The sequence below is a fragment of the Colletotrichum aenigma genome (genome assembly GCF_013390185.1).
Source record: "Colletotrichum aenigma strain Cg56 chromosome Unknown KSG_Cg56_contig03, whole genome shotgun sequence".
NCBI lineage: Eukaryota > Fungi > Ascomycota > Sordariomycetes > Glomerellales > Glomerellaceae > Colletotrichum > Colletotrichum aenigma.
Genome location: NW_023500909.1, coordinates 4,152,881 through 4,178,792, shown reverse-complemented (window position 1 = coordinate 4,178,792; position 25,912 = coordinate 4,152,881). Strand labels below are relative to the sequence as shown.

Below are 25,912 nucleotides of genomic sequence, written 5' to 3'. Positions count from 1 at the left end.
TGGGGGGCAGCCACTGGAGCCACCGTGCTGTGATGGGTGACCAGTCCCGAGTCACCAGCAGTCACCCAGCGAGGTGGGTTTTTAGTGCTACCACTGCCAGTCCACGTTTGGTTTGGTACCGCTCCCCAGCCCAGGTGAGGTGTGTCGCCGGTAAGGTCTGGTCTTCCGCGCCCGTCTGTTGTTTTTTTTGGTTCTGCTGCCCGCTGTTCGCTGCCCCTGCTGCTGGAACTGCATGGCCCTTGTAACTGCACCAGCACCAGCAACCTGCACTTTTGCTGCTGGCCAAGGACGTGGAGCCCTCTGCCCATGTCCCCCTTCAAACCCCTGTGCCTTCCCACCACCCTCTTGGGACGCTGCACTGGGACCACTACCTGCGCTACCTACGCTACGCAGTGCATACGGTACGGCGCACCACTTACGCAGTAAAAAGGACGGATACGCTTGACTTGGGTTGGTACACCACCTGGTTGGCCTTGGCTTGCCTTCCCACTTTTTCCAGACTTCCTTTCAACCACCTCCTCCCCGTCCACGTCCCGTCCGTCCTCTTCTTCCTCATCCTCCCCCCTTCTTACACCACACCCTCTTCCCGGCCGACTCATCCCGAACAACTAAAAAAGTAGTCGTTCGTGATTTCGACCTCTTCTTCTTCCTCACCGCCAGGCAATGGGAAGGAGATAGACACAATTATCGTGGAGGACTCAGCCTTTCTCGCCCGTCAACATCGCTGCACCCGCCGCAACTCGACGTCGCCCGCTGCGCCGTGCTGCCTCGCTTCGCAACAACCGACGATCGACATCCAGCTCTCGCCTCCAGTCCGCTGATCAATCCCGACAGCGCGAACCACCACCCTCAACCCACACACCTTTTGCACTTTTTCGCCTCTCGACCGCCACCACCAACGCCTCTTAAAGACGTTGCCGCGAGACACAATTGCTCCTCCGTCAACCGCATCGCCAAAACACCAATCCCAGCCCTGCTCAATTGTGGTTTTAGTCCACTGCAGATCTTCAACTCACCCCAGGAAATCCACAATTGACCCGGGATCCCACGTTTTGCAAACCGACGCTTCGTCACTACAACAACAGCAACAACAATCATGAGTTCGCCAGCGCAGGCCGGGCCTTCGGTCCCGAAGGAAAAGAAGGGCCTGGGAAAGATGCTCGCTAGAGCCAAGACCGTCTTCAAGGGATCCTCCTCCAAGCGCCAGTCGACCATTTCCACCTCTGGACAGCCTGCCGGACAGTCCAGCACTGCGTAAGCGCCAATTTCTTCCTATCATCCAACTCTTGCGATATCGCAATGGCCTGTATGACGAGTCTAACATGATCACAGTCCCGCCCCCGCCGCCGCCCCTACTGCCGCCCCCAAGGAGACCGCCAAGGAGCCGACCAAGAGCAAGTACGAGGACCTCGAGGGCGTCGTCAAGGTGCCCAGAGCCGAGCTGTTTGAGGAGCGCGCCAGAAAGCTGGGCGAGAGATTCGGCCTCGAGATTAAGCAGAGCGAGTGGATCTCCACCGAGGGCACCGCTCTCCGCGTCGAGAAGCCCATCCGCATGCGTGTTCACCGAACGTGCCACAAGTGCAACGCTACCTTCGCCGCCGCCAAAGAGTGCCCTACCTGCCAGCACGTCCGTTGCACCAAGTGCGTCCGCTACCCGCCCAAGCGGACCGAGGCCGAGCGCATCGCGAGCCGGGAGAAGCGCGCCGCCATCCTCAAGGCCCAGAAGGAGAACGCTCCCATCATCCCCGACTACTCGTACGATCCGAAGGACGCCAAGGACATCGTCCTCAAGCGCCCCAGCAAGACTGGAGGACAGGATCTCATTTACAAGAAGCCCAGACAGAGGGTTCGCAGAACCTGCCACGAGTGCCAGACGCTCTTTACCGCTGGCAGCAAGACATGCTCCAAGTGCAGCCACAACCGCTGCACCGACTGTCCCAGAGACCCGTACGTTGAACCCCCGTGACATGTCGACGCTGACTGCTAACCGCATCAACAGTCCCAAGAAGGACAAGTATCCGTTCGGATACCCTGGCGACGAGTTTGGGCCGAATGCTGTGCCGCATCACGAGTGCTACAAGTGCAAGACGATATACCCCGGCGGGGCAGAGGACGGCACCGAGTGCAAGAAGTGTGGACACAAGAAAGACGCCAACTGTCCTCGCCTGAAGCCTCGCAAGGTCGAGCCAGAACCAGACCCGGAAATCCTCAAGAGCATACAAGCCAAGATCGAGGCTCTAAAACTCAAGTAATGCGACACTCCACTGTGTTTACACCGTCCGACTTTTATGAATTGGACTTGAAGGCGTCCGGGCATGGCGGGGTGAATGATGTCGAAGCTGTTTTGGTGCAGGGGGCGGGAGCGAGTACGCGACATTTCCTATTCATCTTCAAAATCCCTCGGGCGCACGTTTTCATCCGATTCTTTCCGTCGAACCAGCATTCATCGTTCCTTTCATATTGCAACACTACGAAACCACACGACCATCCATCATCTGCATCATCACAAACCTTCTCATTCCGCCACAACGGTCTCTCTGCATCGGCCAACGACACCAGAGGGATAACGAAGAACATGAAGCCTTGAAGCACGTCACACACACTACGCGACCACGAACCCAGCATTGCCTCGACCACACAAAAGGCACCGTTTTCTGCCGACTAATGACAACCTCCAACTTGCTGCATACACCTTGCCCACCACACTGAAAAGAAACAGAAAAAGAAAGGATAGGAGACGTACCCTGACGCACCTGAACTGGGAGGAGGGGGTGGATCAGGCCATAATCGCGGAAGACGGGACGAACCGGAGACACAGCGGTTGAGGCGAAGAGAGACACGGAGAGAAAAGCAAAAAGGGAGTTGATAGGCGCTGTATCGAAGAGGGGAGTTGCATTTGCAGCGAGAAAGAAAAGAGCGGTAATGGGCAGACAAACAGAACCGACAACGCGGGTCCAAAATCAAGGGTGGCAGACTAGCCGTGCGGAAAGCGGATTATTCTTCTCTTTCTCATCACATTCTTCCCATCTCTCACGAATCACCCATTACAAATCATTTGTATCCAACGGATTAGGATTTTGCAAATCAGAATCGCCTTGGACAAGCTGTTTTTCCTTCTGCGTCATGATGCTTTCGTCAGACGGTGTCCGTGATGTGCCATCGGCCGTTGTCCTAACCACACTAGCAGACTGTTATCATCTGACTTTACGACGAGTCGTCAACCAGCGATGTCACGTCGACTCGTGTAACCGTGTAACGTAGCCTGTCAGGTCATATTTCCAGAAACCGAACAAGAGGGCGAAAATGCAAAGTTCATGCGCGCAACGCACACACAAGAAGTCTGACCGAGGTCTCCGGCAAGTAGGGAGGGGGGGCTAATCAGAGGGGAACCGCAATCCCGGGAAATCTGCCCATGACAGCACGCACGCACGCACGCACGTACAGAGTGAGAGGTGAGAGCGAGCCACGAGCCCGGGCGACGGGTTTAAGCAGAGGACTAATTTTGGCCGTGTGAATTAAGGGGTGTGTGTATGTGTGGTGCGTTCATATCGCAGGGTATGTGTGTGAGTGTGTGGCGCGGGTCACCTACCTGGGTAGCGTAAAGGGGCGTGCGTGCGTAATGCCCATGACAATCAAACGAAAGAAGAAAAATTGGCGGTGAGTTGGAACACTTTGCCACGGGTTTGCAGGATGAGATCTCGTTGGGGGGAAACGAGATGTGCGCGGTCCATTTTGCTGGGTTCTCGCGGCTGTTGGTGCTGACGGAGACGGAGCCCCTGGTCGTAATGTGTGTTTGCTCTGTTGGTTGGTGAATTGGTTTCCTAATCTGACGGGCGGCGGGAACGGGGGGAACGCCACGGACAAAACCGCCCGTGTGTGTGTGTGTGTGTGTGTGTGTGTGTGTGTGTGTGTGTGTGGTCGGCCTTCTTGGCCTTCTGGAAAACGGGGGGCTGAGAGTATTGGATGGTGTGTTGATGGATGGTGGCTAAGACTTGTCTTTTTTTTTTTTTCCTTTCCAACGCGCCATCAGGTACCGACGAATGAAAAGCGCAGAATGGCCTATATTCTTCGTCCAAGTAGCGTGCTGACGGAGGGGTTCCCGGGAGTCTGGTCTGGGTGATTGTATGACTTTGCTCTGCCATTGGATCATGCGAGATGACTTGGTGTGTGTGAGAAAGAGAGACAGGTGAGGCTGTGGCGCGGCGGGACTTGACGCAGTGATTGGTGAGCTGTGGATTTCTTTTTGGGGAGAAAATCTACGGGGGCCCTTTATCGAGCCTGCATGTGAATTCCACAACTGGAAGGAGCTGGTTTGATGTCCTCGTAACGTGTGGTTGTGATGTCGATGGCAATGTCTCGGTAGATGGGTTCGCAATGGAATTGGTCAAAGCAACAGAGGTGCCATCATGACTTCTTAAAACAGATTGCTATGGATGTGATATGTGCTCCCGTCGGCTTCCCCGAGAGCTATGCTGTGTGATCTTTCTAGTCTACAAAACTTCCTCCGTCAACGCCCCTCCTCCAATGATTGGTCCTGGATCTATTCTACAGGAAATGCTCTTCAGCCCTCTTCAACGGCCTGCCTTCCAATCAACGTTTATACCACGGCCAAGAATATGTTCTAGTCATGTTCTCGGTGGCCACACGGCACCCATGGTCTGTCTCAGAGACAAGTTCTCGCGACAATCTCAAGGGTAATAATATCCATGATGGCGAGGCACCACCACTGGTCTCCCGGGACGTAGAGAAAAGGCTCTCTAGGCCTCTGTCTCCTCTCGTACCTCGTTTCCAAAGCGGATGGCACTGCCGGGCGGCAACGCGGGACCAATCGTCTCGGCGCGCGTGCTCTTGCGCCCAATGTAACCAGTCTTGAATCCGTCGATGCGCTGGTTGAGCCGCTGCTGCGCGTCCCTAACGATGCCTTGCTGCACCTCGGCGCCGACCTTTTGCTGGCCGTCGAGCAGAGGAAGAAGCTTGTGGGTTGGATAGAAGCGGCCCTTGAGCTCGCCCTCGCGGAGGACGGCGTTGTGCCGGAGAAGCACGCACCGCCAGCGCTCCGCCGGCGCAAACTTGTTTCGGAAGGCGCTCTCTTCGCGCAAGGGGCGCGGTAGCTTGTCCTCAGTCACGGGCATGCCGCCCACAGGCTTGTTATCGCCTGTGATGGGTTGATAGATGTCACCCTTGAAGAACACCGCGCCAGGCATATCCACCGCGGTGCAAATCTCTCGAAGGCCAAGCAGAGCGTCCGACAGGTTTGTAGCTGCCTCCGGAACCCCCGGCTGATCGGTAGTGATACGAATACGCAGGACGTCGCCGAGCTCGACGCGTTCCGCGCCAAGGAAAACGCCCTGGTAGTCTGTCTTTTTGCCGTCTTCGGTTGTCGAAAGGCGGGTAAACAAGGAGTAAGACGAGCCAATCTTCTGAGCAGCCATCTTGGACGAATCTAACAGTATCACCTCGCGGCGGTGGGTGTCTTCGGGGTTCAGACTGCCAAGGAATTGCTGCCACGGCACGTCGTCGTACGCCTTGCCCTGCAGCTCTGGTATGCCCACACTTGGTACGGAGAAGGCAAGAAAAGGTCGGGCTGACGCCTCGATGAGCTGTACCGGAAGCTGACCGAAGAGATAATGGGATATAGGAAGGATCTGGAGCGCCTCGGGTTTGCTGTTCTTGGGGTTGATGATGCCCGTAGCTGCCACGACGCCAAGGCGCCAGCCGTTGGACATTTGGTGCCAAACCATCTCTCCGACGCGAAACAAGGCGCCCGGGTTGTGCGGCTGCTGAGGGTAGGGAGGGAACTGGGTCTGCTGCTGGTAGGGTGCCTGGGCTATAGGCTGCTGGGGTTGTTGTGCCGGCGTCTGGACTCGAGGTTGAAGGGCTTGGGCCGGGGGTTGCGCCGGTGGCTGCGGTGGTGGCTGTGGCTGCGCCTGTGCCGGGACCTGTACTGGGACCTGTGGCGGCTGGACGGGTGTCTGGACGGGGGCTGGAGCCGGAGCCGGGACGGGCACGGCACGAGGCGGTATCGACGGCACCGGCACGGGGGTCTCCTTCTTCAGCGCGGGCGTCGGAACCGGTACGGGCGTATCCTTCTTCGGGTTTGGTGGGGTCGCCGCTGCTGGCGCTGGTGAAGCAGTGCGACTGAGCGGCATCTGCGGCGTAATCTTGCGCATCTTGGACGGGGGCTGCGCATTCGTCGGTCCGGGTACCGGAAGTGGGATCTCCGTCACGGTCAGCTCTTCGAGGGCAGGCATCTCTCGGACGTTGCAGTGAATGCACCGGCAGTCCATCCGGTCCGTAGAGTTGGAGAGGAGCCACAGCAGGTGGAGACCGAACTCTTGAGGGCTCTTGAAGAGCTTGGATTTGACGGGATAGCCTGATACCCAAAGGTGCTTAGACTTTTCGTATAACCAGTATCCCCGCGGGAAGTTGAGGAGCCATGACGGGCCTTCTGTGAGAGGGTCAGACGCATGAGTGACTTCGAGCGGCTCTGAACTCACCTGTTGGGTTCAGCTCCTGCTTCAGCAAGATTCCCAGCTTGATACGCCACTCCTGGAACCTTGGGTCGTCTTCGGCTAGCCGAATCATGTGAGGCTTTGCCCGTGGTACCTTGTCCAAAGGCGCCTTCTTCTTCGCAGCATCAGCCGGGGCCGGCCAGTAACCGGGACCGCTGTCCTGGCCATCGCTCCGGCAGATGTTAACCACCGCGAACTCGTCGGAAGACGTGGGCCCCGTCATGGTGAGGCGTGAGAGAGGTGAAGGTGCTGGATGCTGTTTAGGCTGAGCGACCGCCTCGGGTAGCGGCGACCCAGGAGACGCGTCGGAAATTCTCCTATGATATGGATGCAAAAGACAAAGGGCTCAGACTCCAGAAGAAAGAAAAGAAGATCAAATGAAAACCGCGTCTCTCATGTGCTAGCACATTCTGCACCAGAGGTGCTGTGTATGTGATGCGCCTCAGTCGCAAGCTGGAAGTGAGTGGATCTGGCCGCGTGGTGGGTTTACTTCAGTCGGGGCACGTGGGCCAATCGCTGCCGTCGTCCTGCCGCAGTGCTCTAGATGGCCAGGGCGGTTCGTCGCGTCGTTTGAAGTCGCTCGCAATGAATAATTATGAGTTAGGTGATAGAACAACCTGCTCTGTCGGGTTTGTTTGCCGTCGCAATGGGGCCTTAGGTGAGGTTGAAAGAGGTTGAATGTTGATGGAGCTTGACGGTGGACGTGCACGGCGCTAATCGTCTTAGTCAGCAGCGCTCATGCCCATTAGGCGTCGCCTTCGCTGGACCACAACAAAACACCAACAGTCGTCCAAAGTGCAAGTCTGACTCAACTTAGGTTCTGACCCAGGTAGGTAGGTAGGCTCTACAACCATGTCGCAGGATCACGGCAATGGAGTGAGATCAGAAATGCGTCGTATTCGATTTCAAGTGAACGACTTCATCACCACACCCTCATCCCTTTCCTGTGCAATCATCTTCTCAGGCTGTATTTTGAGGAGTCTCGGCATTGGAAATTGCGACGACGGGGGAGCTAAGACTGGATCATTGCCAACAAGTTCCCTCCTGCACATTCATCCCGAAGCTGTACAGCGGCTCATTATCGTCGCAATGGAGCGATCGACGACATCTTCGGATCCCTCGTTTCGCGGTTCATTTCATCACTTCAATCTCAGCTATGAATTGCACACAAAGCCTCGATTTACAAATCGAAACAGAGCCTCGGCTCGGGTGGTATCATTTTGGTCATGAATCATAACTACTGCTTTGGGTACAAATACACATTGCTAGGCTTAATCGGCTCAGGCACCAAGGGAAACTCGTCTTCGCCCGGCTTGCTTGAGCCATCCGCATTCAACTCTCTCAGCTGAATCCCAGCCCCGTCGCGCGTGGGCGTGTACACATCCAGATCGTTCCCGACATACGTGTCGAGAGACAGCCGTGGCGGGCGTGTGCCGCTCCTCTGGGAGTATGCCATCGACCGTCGGGCTCTCCTCGGAGACGCCTGCTTGCTCAGCCTGCGCAGCTTTTTCGGTACGAGCTTATTGACCAGGTAATCGCGAAATGTTTTGGTGGTCCCAAAAACGACAAATGTGAGGAGACTCGCAGAGACGCCGGGCAGGAAAAGTACGAGGTCCAGATGGAGGCGCTCCGTGCTGAGGTCCGGGCTATCGCTCAACGAGTCACGGTTGTTTTGGCGGGCAGATGATACTTGGAACATGATCGTGACCACCTGGAAAATGCTAAAAGTCCTAGTCAGTCGTCGGGGAACTAGGCGATGGATCAGGAGTTTATTCTCACGCTAATGCAACAAAGGCGATGCTGAATCGAACGACGAGCCATCTGTCGTATATACTCTGGCGGCGTTTCCCGTTACTAGTGTCGACCACTAGAGTGTCGCTACTCTTGGTGCTGGCCGAACGTTGGCCATAGCGGACGTTCCATGATAAGAGGTTGCGGCGCGTGTGAATGTACTTGACCAAGATGACGATGAGAAGAACACCACTCCCGCTAAGACAAAAGCCCACTAGATATGTTGTCAGGCGAAGCTATCCGATGGCTGCAGATGTCACTTACTGACTCCATCCGCCAGAAAGAGAAAAGGCACTGCTTGCTTTTGAACCGCCTCGAGTCGGAGAATGCCCATTAGCAAGGCGGGCAGCAGAACGGCGGTGCCTTTGGCAATGTAGTTGGCTCGCTTTCGTGTAGACTTGACCGGCTCAAGTTGGAAGATGGATTGCGTGAGCGCGATGGACCAGAAGAAGGTCAAGGCCGCCTCGACATTGTAGCTGTAAAACTCTGAAGAGTGTCAGGCGTGCGCATTTCGTGCTCAAGGGACGACTTACGAATGTAGAAGAGTACGAGGTCAAGACCGGTCGACTGTCCGGCGATGGCGAGTTCAGGATTGCCAACGTTGGCGATTGAGCGTCGAAACTGCGCATTCTTGATATCCCTCCAGTACACAATCGTGTGAAGCTGTTGGGCCACGGAGGCGGCTGTGGAGAGGCCCGTGAAATATGACACAAGTGCGACATCTGCATTGATGATAGTCAGCTGCCTGCTGGCCACGACAAAGGGATAACCTACAGCTGATAGCCTCACGATGAACATATGTCAGCCATCCCATGGTACAACTGCATGCGAGGCAGAACAAGGAGTAGACGAGAACTCCTATAGCTGTGCCCAGCTCCTCTTGAGGCAGCTGGATGGCCATGTCACCCCCTTGGAAGCTGGCCAAATAGGCCAGACATGAATACGGAGTCGTAGGCCGCGGCAGGGAACAAGGTGACGGGGGAGGAGAAGAAAGAAGAAATTAAGAACTGGGGAGCAAGCAACGGCAAGGCCATGTTTATCATGCAGCATTAGATCGCAGCGATCGCCCCCCCCCTGCGATCTGCGCATGGATAGACTCCCCCGGGTACAACTTTTGAGAATCTGCTACCAAGATTTCAGGAACACGGAAGGGTGATCACCCATGTCCGGCGTTCGCAACTGCATAAAGTGCGATCAGGACACACACGCACACACACAAGCGGGCAGAATGATGAGATGGATACTCCGGAGCAGGACAAGGGGGGTTTGGGCCGTATTACGAGCCCTCCCTCACGAAGCCCGCGCCCCCCAAGCTTGCCCTCGATGGTCCAAAAATGTCTTGGCTAGGGATCCTTCAAAGAAGCCGGCGGGGCGCGCGCTCGGGATGGCAATGAAGAGTTTTACCATGATGCCGGTGGGTAATGAGAGTTGAAACACGATAGTGTGAGAAGATGATCATCGCAGCAATATTGCACCAAGGGCGAATAGCTTCGGAGGCTGGCATCGAATGTGTCATGGCGAGACAAAATGACATTGACGTATTCTAGCCGGTTCCAAGTGCGGTTCTGGCGGGCATCTGCCGACCGCAGAGTCTCACACGCCGACCCGAGATGAAAACGTTGGACGCCACAATCCGTCTAATATGAAGTCGTCGACTAGCTGTGTGGGTTGGGCCGAGGAGGAGCAGCAATGCGCAAGCGTCGTCGCAACTGTCAATAGAGAAAAGACCGGATAGGCTGATGACAGTGGAACTAGGCCATGGCGAGTATAGGCGGCATGGCAACGTACGAGTTCGACCGAACTATCCGCAGCAAGGTTGCGACCAACCAGACCCTTCGGTTGGGTTTGAGGCATCGATGGCTCGAAACATGTATGGCGAGTGGAGGTTGGCTTTGCAGGCGCAGATTCGCTGATGACTGTAGACATGTGGGTGCGTGGACACCGCGGAGGGCTTCCCGGACCAGCCTCAACCCGGCAGAGCTGACCGGACCGATGGGGCGGCGGGTTGCAGACGGGATCCTCCCCATCACGGATGGCAATGGCAAATCAAGCTTCTATTGTCGTCGAGTGCTGGTCGTCGAGTCAGCGGCGACGGTGGCATCCTGTCTGTCAAGCGAGAAAATAGGTTGCGGCTGAAGGGAGAGCTTCCCAGTCCTCTGACCCATTATCACGTCAATCATATCACCCAAGCTCATTTCCAAAGGGACCACGCCGTGTACCGACTGCTTGGTGCTTGGAGCTCGCCCAAAAGACAGGGACAGCCCAGGGGGAGATGAGGCTAGCGGTTTTGTGTTGAAGCTGGCCTCCTGAGTCAGAAAACAAGTGCCAGTGAACGATGCCCGAAGGAGCCCGAGCAACAGCAATGGCTTCGGGACCTGAGTCCAAATCTGGCAAGTTGGTAATCACTAGCGCAGACTAATGAGCAGATTTGGGTCGGCGGTGGCGCATATTGTTGAGATGAAGGTCGGCGGCACATGCGGTGGTGACATTGACAGTCTGCCAGATGGAAGGTTGCTGAAAGCTGAGGCTTCCATTGATGAATCGAAGCCGCCGGCACGGCAGCTGGAAGCTGAGCAACGGTCGGACTACCACGTGCTGATTGAGTTGGAGGCGGCGATCGATTCGCGTCGTCGTCCACGAGCGCCGTTCTGTGTCTGCCTTGGCTACGGCAGTAGTAATAGTGCTAGCCAACTTCTTGTTCCCTGGCTCTGGGACCCCCAATAACCGCCAGGCCGGTGTCTTTCGGCCAGCTTGAACCGGAGGGTATGATCGCCAGTCACAGCAAAGTGCCGTGTCTTCGGCATGTGGCACTTGCGACTCCCAAGCAGCAAGGTTTCTGCTGTTGAATTCAGCCGATCATGAAGGTTCAGGGGTGGAAGCCTGAAGGATCTAGACCTCCACTCTGGGAGATCCCGACCCATTGCTGCGGAGAGCCCCTGCCCGCACCAGCCAAAGAAGAAATCTCCGGCGATGCTGCCTTCCAGGTTCAGGCTCAGAGCCTGCTGATCCAGCCACCGTGTGGTGTGGCTCGGTACCTTAGGGGCCCCACGCCGCCCTCCTCAGCGAGCGGTGCACCGTGTTGGTCGATTGGTGGGGCCGTCGAGCTCCAGCCAGAGCTTCTTTTCAATTAATTTCTGCCCGTAGGAAACGCGTGTGAGTCGCGTCTTGGAAAATTCCCCTCCCCCACGACATCACTCCCGCACGTGCGATAGCTTCTTCAGCAACTTTACCGCATTAGTCTTTTATCTGATTCGCGCCTCGCATACTATTACATCTTTTTACCAGGGCCGGCGCGCGGCAGTCCAGTTTCTCATTCCGCCAACATGCCCATCGTCCCAGAACACTACAACCACGGCAACCAAGCCTTTCTCCAGGCGTTTCTCGCCCGCGGCACCCTTACGTTTGAAGAGGCCCGGTCCATTCTGGCAGCCATTTTCACGATCGAGGCCGAAGATGGCGAGGAAGTCACGCCCGATCAGGTCACTAGAGACGACTTTGACTCGTACGTGAGCGCGGCCGCCGAAGCCGTGTCCTTCTTCGACTACGAAATCCGCAGCACCGTCCACCAGGTGTCTAAGAAGCGCATATACGCCCTCGTCAACACCGCCTCCGACCCGATGACACAGCTGGCGACGACCTACAATGCCGAGCAAATAGCTTTCATTAAGAGACTGCTGGACGCCCTGTTCGAGACCTATAACTCGCAACGCATGGAGGTCATGGCTATCACTGACATGCAAGCGATCAAGCTCGCTCGGCCCCCGCGGCAAAACAACAACGAAGAGAATGGCGAGGCGGCGACGCAGTCTGCTGCAGACAAGGGATTGAAACACAGCGAGGTGGAGGACATGCTCGTGAATCTGGTGAACCAGGGCTGGCTGGAGAAATCCAGAGACGGTTTCTACACTCTCAGCCCGCGGGCGCTGCTCGAGCTTAGGGGAATGCTCGTCGACTCATACAACGACCCAGACGCGGCGGCCGAGGAGTGGCAGCGCATCAAGTTCTGCGAGGCGTGTAAGGAGGTCGTCACCATTGGGCAGAGATGCACGAATGTCGACTGCAACGCGCGGCTGCACGATACCTGCGAGGGGGCATACTGGCGCACACAGCGCAGTCAGAAATGTCCTCGATGCTCGAAGGACTGGGACGGCGGGCTGTTCGTCGGCGAGAAGGCCGTAACCAGCACAGAGGCCTACCAGAGGGGCCGCCGGAGAAGTGGTCCCAGTGGGCGCAAGAGTAATGCGGCAGACGAGTCCATGCAGGAAAACGGGGCAGGCGGAGAGAGCGAGGAGGACTCGGAGTGAAGACGACATTTTGGATGCGACGAGCAGTTTCTACGATAGATACCCCGTGTTGGTGGCTTAGTACTGCCAACTATTGCCCTGCCATAGCTCCAAGACAGCTGTCAATCAATGCATTGGACGAGCCACGCGCTGCATGAGTTTGCGCTGGCAATTTTTACAAGGACGAACGGTTCTCGGCAGGGTGAGGCGACCTGCGCCGGTGAGGGGCCTCCGATGGAAGTGTGGCGGTGCAAGACCCTTAGTGGAGTCGCGGCCCCAACAGCCGGGCTCGCTTACATGCGGATATTTGACGTTGCTCTGGAGGGCTCCAATCGATGGGCATGAATGATCATCAGATGGCATTGTGGTGACATCACGTGTGGCGGTGCAAGCTACCCCAACGGCTACCACCCAACCAAGGTCTTCCTGTGGCTAAACACAGCTGAGCTCGCACAAGGCATGATACACGCCCGAGAACTAGAACCAGGGCCCAAACAACTTAGCACCACATGTGATTCAGAACAAAAAAAGACGCTTGGCCATCGAATAAAACCACCGGTCCGACCGCCAACTTTCGACGAGCGCCATCCTTTCAACCCCTTACCTTTGCCAGTCCACAACTCATACCAGCACACACTCGCCCACGATGCTGGAATACTTTGGCTACAAGCAGTACAAAAAGTACAAGACGGAGAAGGATGCAAAGGAGGTCGCCGGAGAGCACGATAGCGGCAGCAACGTCGGAACCCCGCAGCAGCAACACCCAGCATCACGACCGTCGCCGTCGCGGCGCCAGACCAGCTCCCGCTCGCTGTCGCCCGCAGGCAGCGCCGCCACCAACCGCACCCATGGCGGGCCAGCACCGGTGCTAGACCGCAGAGACGAAGACTTTTTTAGACGCATCCTGTCCGACCCGGACGCTGCGGACTCTGACGACGAGAGCCTCCGCCCGCCTCTGCCTCCGCGCACCAAGACACCAGAGTACATGTGGGAGTCGGACGAATCGCGGCGGACCGCCCCGAGTCAGCAGGCGGCAGCCCCCAAGAAGGCGGCCACGGTGGCGGTCGACCCCAAGGCCGAGGGCAAGAAGCTCAGCAAGATCGCCTTTCTGTTCTCCAAGGTCAAGGGCGACGACAAGGACAAGCAGCTCGCGCCGGTGAAGCCCACAGCCGTGCCGGCCGACGAGGAAGCGAGGGAGAAGGACGACCTGTCGCGCGTGCTCGACGACCTCAACCTCTCCGCCAAGAACAACAAGGCCATCCCGCTGTCGGCAGAGTCCTCGGAGCTGGTCCGGCAGTTCACCCTCGCCCTCAAGGACCTGGTCAACGGCGTGCCGACAGCCGTCGACGACATCAAGAGGCTCGTGGAGGACAAGGACGGCACGATCAAGAAGTCGTTCGACAAGCTGCCCAACGGGATGAAGAAGCTCGTCACGAACCTCCCCGACAAGTTCACCGCCAGCCTGGGCCCGGAGGTCCTGGCGGCCGCGGCGAAGAGCCAGGGCATGCAGGCCGCCGAGGTTACCGCGGAGGAGGGCGTCAAGGGCGCCGCGAAGAAAATGTTCACGCCGGCCACCCTCTCGGACCTGGTCACCAAGCCGGGTGCCGTGGTGGGCATGCTCAAGGCTATCGTCAACGCGCTGAAGCTGAGATGGCCAGCCTTTATTGGCACCAATGCGATCATCTCGGTCGCGCTATTCCGTAAGTGCACCAGTCTGATTCATGGACGGTCCAGATACTAACACGCCACAGTCCTTCTCTTCGTCCTGTGGTACTGCCACAAGCGCGGCCGCGAGGAGCGCATTAAGCGCGAGAATGCGCCCGAGATCATCGACGGCAGCGGCCGTATCGAGGAGCTGCCCGATGACCCAGCCCTGCCGGGTCCCTCCCGCTCCCGCACAGAACCTCTCAGGTCTGACAGGCCGCGGAGCGAGAGGAGCGAACGCAGCCGACGCAGCGGCAGAGACTCAGGAAGAACGACGCCCGAGTCTGTACGGAGGAGGGCGACGCGGAAGTGATTCCGCCAATGAATGAATGATGACTAGATTTTTTCTTTTCTCACGACCGCAACGTTTGGTTTGCAAAGAGCATGAACGGACACATGATGAGTTAGCAAGCTGAGATATCACGAGGGCTATGAACGACTGTGGAATGAATTCGTTTTTCGTATTGGGGCCCCCCGGGCTTTAGGAAAATAGAGGCTATTATGTAGAAAGGACTGTCCCAAGCCTCACGCCCATTTTATAGTATAATGTACAACTGTGGATTACAACGCAAGAAGCAAAGTTGGGTATCTCGTAAGCAAGCGAGAGTCTCATCGCTGAGACTTCTTCCATCGCACAGATGATGCCTAATCATCCTGCACCAATTCCTTGATCTCGTCGCGACCCGTGGGCGCGATACCCGTCTGACCGGCCTTCTCGCCCTGGCCGAAGCGGTCAATGATCTTGCAGCCGTCCTGGACCCAAAAGTCGACCTCGTCGATGATGTCGTAGACGATGTCCTCCACGATTTGTTCCGTGTACCGCTCCGACACCGGTCGGATCTCGTCCAGGGCCGGATAGTCGAACTTCTTGGCCTCGTCCTGCCCGCCGTTGACCATGTCCACGTCGTCGGCCGGATCCGCGATGCCTGGAGGAGGGTACCAAAAGTCGGGGCCAAAGTTGACCTCGGCGGCACCGCCCCTGAAAACGCTGACGGCGGGGTAGTAACCAAGCATACCATTGTCTAGGCCATCGCGCGCGCCAATGTTAGACTGCGGCTTCGATGCTGGCGGGAGGAACGCGAGGAGGTCGTAGAAGGCCGTGCCCATGTCGATGCCGTTCTTGTACACCTTGATGTGAGAGTGTGGCAGCGTTCGGAGGGCGGGAACGGGGTGGTTGGGGTGAGGCGCCTCGACAGAGTTGGCAGGTCCGGAAGACACAGGCGAGGGGTTCATGAGGTCCTCGAGCTCCTTGGTGGTGTGGTAGTCGATCTTCTCAAAGTAGATGTGCGACTTGAAGCGGATCGGGATGCGGTCGCGGACAATGTTCGGAGCCTCGAAGGCCAAGCTATCGTCGTCGATGCCCGTGTCCACAGCCGGGTTGTATTGACCGGCCAGTACCTTTCTCTGCAATCGTTCCGAGGGCAGCTGGATCTCCAGGCCGATGACGTCTCCCTCTCGAATACCCTCGCCCTCGGGAAAGAAGGCCTTTGGCCGCGACATGTACACCTTCTCGCCGCCGACGTCTCTGAAACCGTAGCTGTAGGCATCAAAACCAACGGGGGCGTCCACTGACGCTTCTCGTCTCGCGAATCCCATGCGCACGTGGCCATGCGACTCAGGCTTGTCCTCGCCGTCCTTTTTGTCGACCATGCCCCTCGTGATCTTGACCTCCCAGTAGAAGCGACCCTCTCGGATCGCCACATTCGCGCGCGTCATGCGGAAGCCCTTCTCGGTCGTTATGTGGCGACCAGACTGGTCAAAGAAGAGGTGCGTCGCGCTGTCCTCGAACGCCAGATGGGGACCGAAGGGCTCCGCTTCCGTGCCGCGGTAGTAGAGCGACGATGGGAACTCGGGGTCCGCGATGCAGTGGGTGTAGTGATAGCTTTTCTTGTTATGTACACTATCGAGTCGTTAGTCGTGCCTGGCGCAGCAAGGCGAGGAGGAGGCCTACTGCTCTGAAGTCTCGTAGAACTGGACCTGGCCTCCGTCAAGGGCAGGAACGTCGTGGTGGTGGATGAAGATTGGGGGCTTCGCAGGCTCGAAATCGGAGGGTTTGGGCGGCGCCAGCTTGTAGCGCATGGGACTGTAGTCACTCTGCTTCGGCTCCTTATGCTTCGGGTCAGGAGTGCCACGGTTGCTGTCGCTGACACCCTTGGACTCCCGCTTCTTCAGCGTCTCCTTCTTGCTGCGCTTCGCCGGCATCTCGTCTGCGCCTGGTGGTTTCGGTGTAGATCTGACGTCTGGGTTGAGAGGAGAGGGAACCGAGGGTGTAAAGTCTTCTTCGAGAGCAGGTCGCTTCAATGGAACGGCGGTCGAAGAGGGCAGGGAGCCGCCTGGAGTAGGCTCCCTTGGAGGGGGAGGGGTGCCTGCATCGGAGGCCATTGGAACGGCTGCCTTGGTGCAGAGGTGTGTTTCGAGATGCCTATATCAGTGAATGCGCGCTTCGAGTCGGGGTGATGCTGTGGTGGGGATAAGGTGCGTGAATGAAGTTTTGAGACGATGTCGCGCGGCGCGTTTTGAGGTTTGAAATTTTGGAGCTGGAAGAAAGCTGTAAGACACCCCGCGTAAAGCTCCCTTCTGTCGTCACAGGAGCGTTAGCGGGCCGGGACAGGGGTTCAGGGGCACTAAGGCCCAGCGGGGCAGGTACCTGCAGGCTGCATTTCAGCTCTCTTCCTAATGAGCTGGTGTCACATGCGTGTCATTGTCTTCTTCCAGCCCTCGCATCAAGCCGCTTGGAATAATCAGGTGGTTGTTGTAAAGTGGACAGTGTCTTTGCTCTATCGGCTCTATGGGATTCCACGCCCTTCTACTATGCCATCAAACGCCGTCCCATGTTTAAATCCGTAAGTGTACAGATGGAAGTGTTTGTACATGTTTCCCTCATCCAACTCCCCGCCAAACCTCCACCAGTAGGCCGACCGTCGGCTCTTCAAATGCTGCTTTCCCTCTCTGCAGCGCTGTCCCAACCCTCTAGTTGCTTGAGAATACGCTGGTACAAGAACAGCATGGTGCCGCTCTGGATAAAGGTCCAAACGCCACGGGGACCAACACCCCTGAACCACCCGCTGATGCCTTCCGTCTGGTATATGACCTTGAGGCCGGTGATGACGGAGGACGTCTGCAGGTTCACCGCACCGGGTCGCGGTGTGTGCGTTGACGGCGACGACGTTGAGATGTTGCGCGTCTGGGACTTGGCCGCAGAGATGTGCGCCGCGCCCTTAGCTGCCGGTTTGTTCTCCTTGGGCAACAGGTCGGGATGCACTTGTGTCTGCAGCCGTGTCTTGACGACGTCGAGAGGACACGTCATTACGCCGGCCAAACTGCCTGCCAGACCGCCAGTCAAAAGCTCCAGAGGCACGCCAATGTCTCTGCTCTGCTTGTACTGGCGAGCCCAGGCGTGGAACTGCTCCCAAAACATGAACTGGAGCGCTGAAAAGGGGAGATCGCGGTAGAGCGTCGCCTGGTAGCCGTAAAAGAGCGCAGCCGGACCCTCGTGGCGGACGATGGTTCTTGCGGCGTCAATCGTGCCCTTGTAGTTGTACCCTGACTTGAAATAAGGGTTGTTGTAGCGTCCTTGCAGCTGCATGCGAGTCTTTAATACTTCGGACGGAACGTAAACGATGGAACCGGCAAAGTCTCCCAGCAAGCCTGGATAGGTTAATTAGTATTTGGTTCTCCTTCCCCACGCACGCATCAACTCACCTGCTGTAAGATACGCCAGATGGTGCTGCAGGCCATGATCGATGAGGAACCGCTTGCTCCATTCGTATGTGCCAAAGAACAGCATGGTGCCCGGGAACGATCCACCCAATGCCGGCACCCACCCGCCGTAAAGACCTCTCCTGATGCCCTCTTGCCTCCATATCGTGTAGTATGACGACCCCAGTGATGTGTACTTTGGCGGGATGTGCGGATCGCCCTGCTGGCGCGTCTTGACTGTGTCCAGGGAGTGCATGAGCATATCTCCAGTCGAGCCCCCGAGACCTCCGGCAATCATGGCGTGGAAGTAGGGCGGGCGGCCCTCCTCTTCGAGATCTCCATGTCCCTGCCCCATATCCTGAACGAGTGGTTGTCCGCTGATTTTGATATCCGGCAAGAGTCCTCCCGTCTGTCCGGCATGACTATGCCCCGCAATTGAAGCCGCCGCCGCCGGGTTGGAAACCGCAAGCTCCCCCTGAATCGTTCGCGCGCTGTTATCGGCCGGAGCAAAGTAGCTGACGAGGCGGTCAGCGACAGACATTTGCGGGTGCGTCTGTCGCAGTCGGCACCAGTTTCTCTCCGGTCAGTGGTCGTCGAGGGAGATCGGTCTCGGTGACGTCTGCGGTTTTTGTTCGAGGTCTCGTGGGGGCAGTCAGTGGTACCCAGGGAGGGAACAACGACGCCGTGTCGAGGCTGAGGGGGGGGAATAAGAGCTAGGGCGAGGAGAGAGGCCTCCCCGACGATTCTGGTCGTCGCGTGGGTTTATTGCGCGGGCAAAAAACTTGGCGGCGGCGAGGTCCAACGCATCAACGATAATGAAATTTCGCAGGGCTCCCGGGCTTCTGGAATTTTTGTTGGATGAGCACGGGCCATATGCCGCAGCAGCGGTCCACCTGTCCCGCGGCGTCACCGCGAGTTCGAGTCACCTAAGCATTTCAGCTGCGGCCGGTGCTAGACCGATAGGCGTCGGCCTTTTGGCGTCGGGCGCTGCCGAGACCTCCGAGGGGGACGCGGATCAGCACCCGCCGGGCCTGCGTCAGAGGTCATGGGAGAAACTCGGTTGCATTTCCGATGAGCCAAGTAGGGATACAGTTGCTGTTATACACATTGAGAGAAGCCTTGCTCTCGGTACATTTAGATCACTCCCGCGGCTTCATCTTAAAGTCCTCCCACTTCGTCCTTCCAAACTTGCGGAAGGGGTACAAGAACCACACAATCTTTCCCGTCACCAATTCCATGGATATGGGGCCGTAAGTGTTACTGTCCAGTGTCTGGTCCGCAGGGCCGTCGCCCTCGACCCAGATGTGGCCCTGCGGCACCCTGACCATCGGCTGTGGGTGCGGTGGCCGTGTCTTGACATGGTCTCCCTCCAGGGCGATGATTCTCTTGACGGCGACGGTCTCCGGGTGAAATGGGCTCCTGTTGCGCTGCAGTGTTAGCTTGTCGTGACCCAGTGCGTCGGCAATGCACAAGCAACGCACCTGAAGGTGACAATCATGCCCCTCCTGAGGTCCTCGTTCGCGTGCCACCTCCAGTTCAGTACCAGGTCGCGGATGATGGTGCTGTTGCGGTCCTCGTTAAAGTACGGGTACATGGAGGCGCCGCTGATCTTTGTCACAGTCGCGACATGGTCGTTGAACCAGATGACGACGGGGATCCAGGTCGCAATGCCGACCAGGCGGATTGCCGTGTCACCGAGGAAGCTCCCTCGTGCGCGCGCCCATAGCGATCGGAAGCTCATGGGCGCGACGGTGGCTGCGTGTGGTGAGGTGATTGCTGAAGCTTTCGCAGTTGTATTCTATTTGGCGAAACTTTCGATTGGAGGTCATCCCACCTTCTTATCTTATCTTATCAAATGCGCTTATCATCTCGTGTACCTTATTATGCGCCCTTCCTCCTGCATTAGTCCATCGTCCTTGCAATATCCGACAGTCTCTCGACTTGAAAGTTGTTACAAATGTGCGTTGAGCAACTCAGTAGACGTACCATGGCCAGCTGTGCATGAAGTCATGCTCGTCGACTCTCCCCACATGTTTCACTTCGCTGCAAGATGGAGGAAGTCCTCGCATCCGTCTTCTGAAGAGCTGCCAACTCCGAGATGGGTCCGAAGCACAACAGCACCAGACTCGAACGTCAAACAGCAAGTGGATGGACAGAATATTATGGTTACATGTCCTTGAGCCTTAGTACGGAGCGTTTTCTCTTAACCGCGAACTACTACCCAACAATCTGCGTCTGGACACGCCTCCGTCACACCAACTAGAGAAAGAAGCCAACAACTTTTATCAACACATCCAAATAGATCGACGCTCTGAGCACGCCTAGGCGCCGTGCTGCACAGTCGTCTCGCGGCGCACCATGATGCCATTCGATCCCTCACCGCACCCACCCGGTGCGCTGCTCTCAGCCGACACAACAACGGTCCTGTCACCCCTGCGCGGGCCCGTCATCTCACCCAGCGTGTCCACGCTGCTGTTGCTGTTGTCGTCGACCTGCCTCGAAGTCTCGCGAGCATGGCCACCAAGGGCAGCCTTGACATTCTTCTGGTATCCCGACCACAGTTTCGTCTCGTCGTCCTCGACGCCGTCCCTCTTGCCGTCCGTCGAGCTGAGCTCGTACGACTCATCCTGGCGTCGTCGACGCTCCATGTTCTGTGCCACGACAGTATTGAGGCGCGACTTGGAGGACTTGTTCAGCGATGATCCCCCGCGCTTGCTGCTGCCGAGTCGGGAGGTGATGAAGGACGGGAGGTACCGCATGAAGAAGGGCTTCAGCGCCGGCACAGAGGCACAGATCATGCCCGCATTGAGCTCCAAGTAGCCCCAGATGAACGCCTCGACGGCGTCCCAGGTATAGTCCGGGCTTGCAAGCAGCTTAGGGAGATGGACGGTCCGCTTGGTGGCCACGCCACAGACACTGTTGAGACTTGTCAGCAAACATCTCGGGAGTGGCGTTTCAGGGGACGGAGCACTGACAAGACACCTGTTCCGAAGAGGAGGATGATGGAGAACTTTTGTCTCCTGGCCATCTGCAGCGGCACAACCACGGGGATGGGAAGCAGCAGGATCAAGACGTCCATGGCGATGTTGGCGATGCTGAGGGACAGGTAGATGGAGAACTTATCCACGCAAGTCTTTTCCACAATGTTGAGGTCCCAACCGGCTCTGATCGGTGTGCAGCCAAATATGTTGATGAGGACGTAGACGATGGAGTAGCTGACGACCAGTCCGATGAGGAAAAAGACGCCCCGGCGGAACCATACCTGCGGCGACAGACGCAGGTACAAGAAGAGAATGGATAGCTTAGAGAAGCTAATGCTGAGGGCATACACGATTGTCGCGGCAATTGTCCACTACACTCAAAGGTTAGCAACCGGTTACCCTGACACTATCAACGGAGTCTGCGCTTACCCCAGTGTTGTGGACGTTGTACACATCCCAGAGGATATCCCACATGTGATGTGCTAATCCGACTTCGACCTCTGGGGATGGTTAGCGTGGCCTGCGTCCGAGGGCTTCGGAGACTTACGCTGGAAGAGCACGACAATCGTCGATATGGCAAAGAGCAACGATATGACAATGAGGTCTGCCGGTGAGGTTAGACACCAGCAGAGCTTCTTTGAGGAAACAGCTTACAGTCATCGGTATTCAACGGCGTTCTCGTGACGTAGAATCTCGTAAAGATGCGCAGCCCAACCGTTGTCCCCGCGATGAACGTCGTCACAAACGCCCACGAGTATAGCTTCACCTTCAGGGTCGGCGGGTCCACCTCCGTCCGCACCTCGCCCGGCGGTACTGGCGCAGTCCATGGCAAATCCATTGCATGATTCTTTCTTCAAGTGGTGCAATACAAAACGATCAGGACAAGCTGCAGGCTGTGTTCCCTTTGGAGGATTTGGGGGCCCTGACTATCAACACAACAGTGGATATCACGGAGTGTTTAAAGCGAGGCAAGAAAATAGGAGGCCAAGCCATGATTGCTTCTCTAGTCCTCCGATGAGGCGTTCGAGACCGTTATCTGCCAATCTTTCGCTCCCTCTTCCTAGACTGTTCAGAGTATAATGGAAAGGTTTTGTCATTGTTTGCGAGAACAATGCGAAAGCCAGAGACTCGGGAACTCCCACCGAACGATCAGCAAGCCACCCATTTCGAGTCACCGCATCGGGGACCTCGCATGCTCTGCGATGGAGGGCGAGACAGCCTGCCTGCCGCATCTTGAATCTCGGTAGTGTTTGCGAGTGTTATGTAGTTTTCGCACTGGCTGGCGTTCTGGGGATTACATGTGGGAGCAAGCAACTAGAGCGTCTAGTAGATTATCCTACGACGGACATCGAGCCAGATTTTGATGTACCACGGGAGTTGCACCGATTAGGTGGTCATGTTTGCTTAGATGTACGGTGTGATGAGACCAGCAGGATGTGTGGTTGGCTGATGGAGGACGTCCAGACGTTGGCTTATGCCGTTGGAGCCGGGGGGTTCATGCACATCGAGCCGGGGTTGTGCTCCGCCGCCAGGAGGAGAGAGGCCACTTCTTTTCTCCCATGGACCATCGGGCAACACAAGACGGGGTCGGTTTGAATTTGAGTATCGCAAGCAAGGCGCGGGGTTCGTTGCCCGGCTGTTCTCCTGACGGTCTTGACTCAACGACGACATCGAGAAGATGTGAGAGCCAAGTACATAGGCGCGGTCGATTAAGCAGTACCAGTTGCTTCGGCCGTCTGTACAGGTGCAATGTAACACCGTTGACTATTTAGGAAAATGCTTCTCGAGCAGCAGGCTTATGATTGGAGGCGTCCAGCGTTCTCGCGCTTCGCAAGTCCTCTGCGAACGCCTCATGTCTCGCAGCCTCCTCTTCTTCGACAGACCGGTAGACAGAACAGTCGATAGAGTGCTCGCACCAGTTCCATCTGGTTCCCCATGCATATGCCGTCGACCCCAAGATCATGAGTCTCTTGGCCAGCAAAGACCAGGGTCGAGTAGCAAACATCCACCACGAAATCGGAATGCGGTTCATGGGTCGCGACAACCGTCCGGGGAGGCGGGATCGTCCAGACCATGTACCATTTCGAGGATTTAATGATTCCCATCTCGTCTTCCGTTTCCCTCCCTCGTTCCCAGGCCAGATCATTCCCCCTTTCTCCTTAAACCCTTGATTCTTGCCGCTGCCAGGTCCCCGAGATCTTTTCGGCTGAGTATCACATTGTTCTGCCGAGCATCCCTCTAATCACATATCATTTCTCTCTCCCCGCGGAGCCCCCCTTTTCCCCTCCCTCTCCAGACAAAGAGAACACAAGATGGCGGACCCTTACCCCTTCAAGGACATGGTCATCGCGGTGACGGGCGCCAGCCGCGGCACGGGTCTTGCCCTGGCTCGTTACCTCCTCATCCGCGGCGCCAAGGTGTCCATGTGCGCCACCACAGCGGAGAACCTCGCCAAGGCGCTGGAAGGCATCGAGAAGGACATTCCCGACGTCAAGGGCAGAGTCATGACCAAGGTCGTCGACATCCAGGAGCATGACATGGTCAAGGCCTGGATCGATGAGACTGTCGAAAAGTTTGGCAAGCTGGACGGGGCGGCAAATGTTGCTGGTCTGTATTCCCTTCTCTCGAAGCGTCGGAAAGCAACTGACATGCATAGCCCGTGAGCAACGAGAGATCTTTCCCATTACGGACCTACCCAAGGAGTACTTCAAGGAAATACTCGTAACCAATGTCTTTGGCACCTTCCTTTGCATGAAGGAGGAGATGCGCAACATGAAAGACGGTGGCAGCATCGTCAACGTCGGCAGCATCACGAGCAACTACGCCTCGGCGGGCGTCTCAGCCTACGTCTCCAGCAAGCATGCTCTCCTTGGCATAACCAAGGTGGCCGCATTCGAGGGTGCGAATAGAGGCATCCGCGTGAACGCTCTGTGTCCGTAAGTGCTCCCTTTTGGATTCACTCGAGAAGGGACAATTCACTGAACCACTCACTCAGGGGCTGCATCGACACGGACATGATGCACAAGCCGTTCAACAGCCCCAGCGGACAGTTCTGGCTCACCGCGGAAGACCAGCCGTGCCTGACTAGACGTCTGGCCGAACCCTGGGAGGTTGCGGCGTCGATCGCATTCCTGCTCGGGCCGGAGGGGAGGTTCGTCAACAAAGCCACATGGTACGTTGATGGCGGGTGGACCGAAGGAAGCTTTAGCAAGCAGTAGAGAGCTCTCCGTTAGATTCCGTCATAGACCGAGCATATAGATCATTTTGTTGTCATCGTCCCCATGTAGATGTTCAAACGCCTATGATGTATTGTCAACGCCGGGGTCTATTGGAATAATGCGTGCTATCTTTGGGGAGTCCCTCATCGTTGCTCATGCCATCATCATACCCAACAGCTCGACCCGGATCCTTCCCAACGCCTTCATGTTGGGCAGCCTCGCGCCGACTTGCGATGCCCGATAACAATGGCCTGCTAACGTAGGCAGCACTTTTTCCGCACTCATGACACCCTGGGGAACACGTGAAGTAATGGGTACTTTTTTTGGTCGTCTCATTAGAATCACTCCGGATTCCCAGCTGCCAGTACGCTCATTCTACCAGCCGCCCCCTTTTTTGTTTGCCTTGACCGTTGAAATCTAAACCTCCGGGTTGTCGTCGCTCTCCGAGACACTCTCGTCACCGCTGACCTCGGCGTTCTCACGCTCTCTCTTCTCCATAAGGGCCTGCAGCTCGGCGTCGTCGCTCTCGGTGACGGCCTTGGGCTCCATCTTGACGACCAGCGAGCCGCCGGCCGCCTCGATACTGTTCCGGATGTCGACAATGGCCTCCTCGAGGCGAGTGATACCGAGGTTCTTGTCCAAGCATGTGCTGGTGAGGACGTACAGGGGCGGGGACACGAGCCTGACCTTGACCTGGGTCTGCTCGGTGTTGCGGGACTCGGCGACACGCAGAGCGGTCTTGACGGCGTCGATACCCTCGTATCCGAAGCATGTGACCTCGACGTCGGCACGGACCTTGGTGGGTTGAGGGGTGAGACGCTTCGCGATATATGACTTGAGCTCCTCGGCGACAGGCTCGCTGGGGAAGGTGGCGTCGTTCCAGACCTCGGTGTTGCTGCGCCCGGTTTGGTCAGTGATTGTGCCAGCTGAACGGACTCTTTGGATCCAACTTACGTGATGGACAGCTTGAAGGCGTCGATCGCGTGACCGTACTTCTTGTTAAGGGGCCATGCGATAGTCTCATAAAGCTGCTCGATGGGGGTGAGGGTCTTCTCGGCAACGTGGCGCATGATGGAGTGGACCATCTTGCCCTTGTTGTACCGCTCCTCGCACTTGATGATATCCTCCGGCGACACACGGCGCTTGCTGAGATCAATGTATCCCTTCTCTTTGTCGACACGGAGGACAACAACGACCTCGTTGCGGCCGACGCGAATGAGCTTCTGGATACTTCTGATACGACGTCTCGAGAGTTCGGAAAGCAGAATCATGCCGTCAATATTGTCGTACTCGAGGAGCTTGACGTAGGCACCCATCTCGGCAATCTATCCTCCTGTCAGACGGCGTTGCTCCATCATCTCCTCCAAACGGGGGCCGGCGGCTGTATCGGGTCCGATGCGGTGGTGCGTTGGGCAGCGGGGCGACTAACCTGCTTTACGTTGACCATGACGAACTCGTCGATCTCGGGATACTTGTTTTCGAAGTATCGAAAGTGGCTGTAGTTCGGTTCCGCCATCTTGACTGCTGGTTCTCGAAGTCGTCGAGGGCGTTGTGTTTGGTGGTGGTGGTGGTGGTCGACGGGGGAGTCGAAGGTATCGAGAGAGGTGTGGAGGAGGGGCGGGGTGCGATGGGAGGCGCGCGGGCTTTTTACACGTTCCTACAAGTTGCTCTGGGAGACAGCTTGTTTCCTCTGTGCTCGGCGGGATATTCTGCCTTGTCGTCGT

The 25,912-nt window shown here is 57.0% G+C and overlaps 11 protein-coding genes across 11 annotated transcripts; 4 read left to right on the top strand and 7 right to left on the bottom strand.

The window, feature by feature from the left end:
- Positions 1–1,096: 1,096 nt before the first annotated feature.
- Positions 1,097–2,252, top strand: CGCA056_v005085 (uncharacterized protein; the record flags this gene model as incomplete). The annotated part of the gene is made up of 3 exons (XM_037320340.1): positions 1,097–1,254; positions 1,333–1,947; positions 2,000–2,252. 3 exons carry the CDS (start codon positions 1,097–1,099, stop codon positions 2,250–2,252), a joined length of 1,026 nt encoding a protein of 341 aa, XP_037181321.1.
- Positions 2,253–4,757: 2,505 nt separating this feature from the next.
- CGCA056_v005084 (uncharacterized protein) lies at positions 4,758–6,735 on the bottom strand (the record flags this gene model as incomplete). The annotated part of the gene is made up of 2 exons (XM_037320339.1): positions 4,758–6,448; positions 6,498–6,735. 2 exons carry the CDS (start codon positions 6,733–6,735, stop codon positions 4,758–4,760), a joined length of 1,929 nt encoding a protein of 642 aa, XP_037181320.1.
- Positions 6,736–7,749: 1,014 nt separating this feature from the next.
- On the bottom strand, positions 7,750–9,204 carry CGCA056_v005083 (uncharacterized protein; the record flags this gene model as incomplete). Its single annotated transcript, XM_037320338.1, has 5 exons — positions 7,750–8,233; positions 8,292–8,517; positions 8,568–8,789; positions 8,837–9,025; positions 9,078–9,204. 5 exons carry the CDS (start codon positions 9,202–9,204, stop codon positions 7,750–7,752), a joined length of 1,248 nt encoding a protein of 415 aa, XP_037181327.1.
- A 2,422-nt stretch (positions 9,205–11,626) lies between these two features.
- Positions 11,627–12,607, top strand: CGCA056_v005082 (Non-structural maintenance of chromosomes element 1-like protein; the record flags this gene model as incomplete). Its single annotated transcript, XM_037320337.1, has 1 exon — positions 11,627–12,607. One exon carries the CDS (start codon positions 11,627–11,629, stop codon positions 12,605–12,607), a length of 981 nt encoding a protein of 326 aa, XP_037181326.1.
- A 625-nt stretch (positions 12,608–13,232) lies between these two features.
- On the top strand, positions 13,233–14,603 carry CGCA056_v005081 (uncharacterized protein; the record flags this gene model as incomplete). The annotated part of the gene is made up of 2 exons (XM_037320336.1): positions 13,233–14,286; positions 14,338–14,603. The coding sequence occupies 2 exons, from the start codon at positions 13,233–13,235 to the stop codon at positions 14,601–14,603; spliced, it is 1,320 nt and encodes a 439-aa protein (XP_037181325.1).
- Positions 14,604–14,935: 332 nt separating this feature from the next.
- ash2 (Set1 complex component ash2) lies at positions 14,936–16,672 on the bottom strand (the record flags this gene model as incomplete). Its single annotated transcript, XM_037320335.1, has 2 exons — positions 14,936–16,190; positions 16,242–16,672. The coding sequence occupies 2 exons, from the start codon at positions 16,670–16,672 to the stop codon at positions 14,936–14,938; spliced, it is 1,686 nt and encodes a 561-aa protein (XP_037181324.1).
- A 547-nt stretch (positions 16,673–17,219) lies between these two features.
- Positions 17,220–18,530, bottom strand: CGCA056_v005079 (putative mitochondrial carrier; the record flags this gene model as incomplete). Its single annotated transcript, XM_037320334.1, has 2 exons — positions 17,220–17,938; positions 17,993–18,530. The coding sequence occupies 2 exons, from the start codon at positions 18,528–18,530 to the stop codon at positions 17,220–17,222; spliced, it is 1,257 nt and encodes a 418-aa protein (XP_037180862.1).
- Positions 18,531–19,128: 598 nt separating this feature from the next.
- On the bottom strand, positions 19,129–19,730 carry CGCA056_v005078 (Mitochondrial inner membrane protease subunit 2; the record flags this gene model as incomplete). Its single annotated transcript, XM_037320333.1, has 2 exons — positions 19,129–19,408; positions 19,471–19,730. The coding sequence occupies 2 exons, from the start codon at positions 19,728–19,730 to the stop codon at positions 19,129–19,131; spliced, it is 540 nt and encodes a 179-aa protein (XP_037180863.1).
- A 580-nt stretch (positions 19,731–20,310) lies between these two features.
- CGCA056_v005077 (Satratoxin biosynthesis SC1 cluster protein 4) lies at positions 20,311–21,808 on the bottom strand (the record flags this gene model as incomplete). The annotated part of the gene is made up of 5 exons (XM_037320332.1): positions 20,311–20,905; positions 20,965–21,341; positions 21,400–21,470; positions 21,518–21,574; positions 21,625–21,808. 5 exons carry the CDS (start codon positions 21,806–21,808, stop codon positions 20,311–20,313), a joined length of 1,284 nt encoding a protein of 427 aa, XP_037180855.1.
- A 1,474-nt stretch (positions 21,809–23,282) lies between these two features.
- Positions 23,283–24,188, top strand: lvr-2 (Levodione reductase; the record flags this gene model as incomplete). Its single annotated transcript, XM_037320331.1, has 3 exons — positions 23,283–23,577; positions 23,627–23,906; positions 23,966–24,188. 3 exons carry the CDS (start codon positions 23,283–23,285, stop codon positions 24,186–24,188), a joined length of 798 nt encoding a protein of 265 aa, XP_037180629.1.
- A 417-nt stretch (positions 24,189–24,605) lies between these two features.
- On the bottom strand, positions 24,606–25,704 carry tif211 (Eukaryotic translation initiation factor 2 subunit alpha; the record flags this gene model as incomplete). Its single annotated transcript, XM_037320330.1, has 3 exons — positions 24,606–25,083; positions 25,143–25,513; positions 25,618–25,704. 3 exons carry the CDS (start codon positions 25,702–25,704, stop codon positions 24,606–24,608), a joined length of 936 nt encoding a protein of 311 aa, XP_037180853.1.
- Positions 25,705–25,912: the final 208 nt, after the last annotated feature.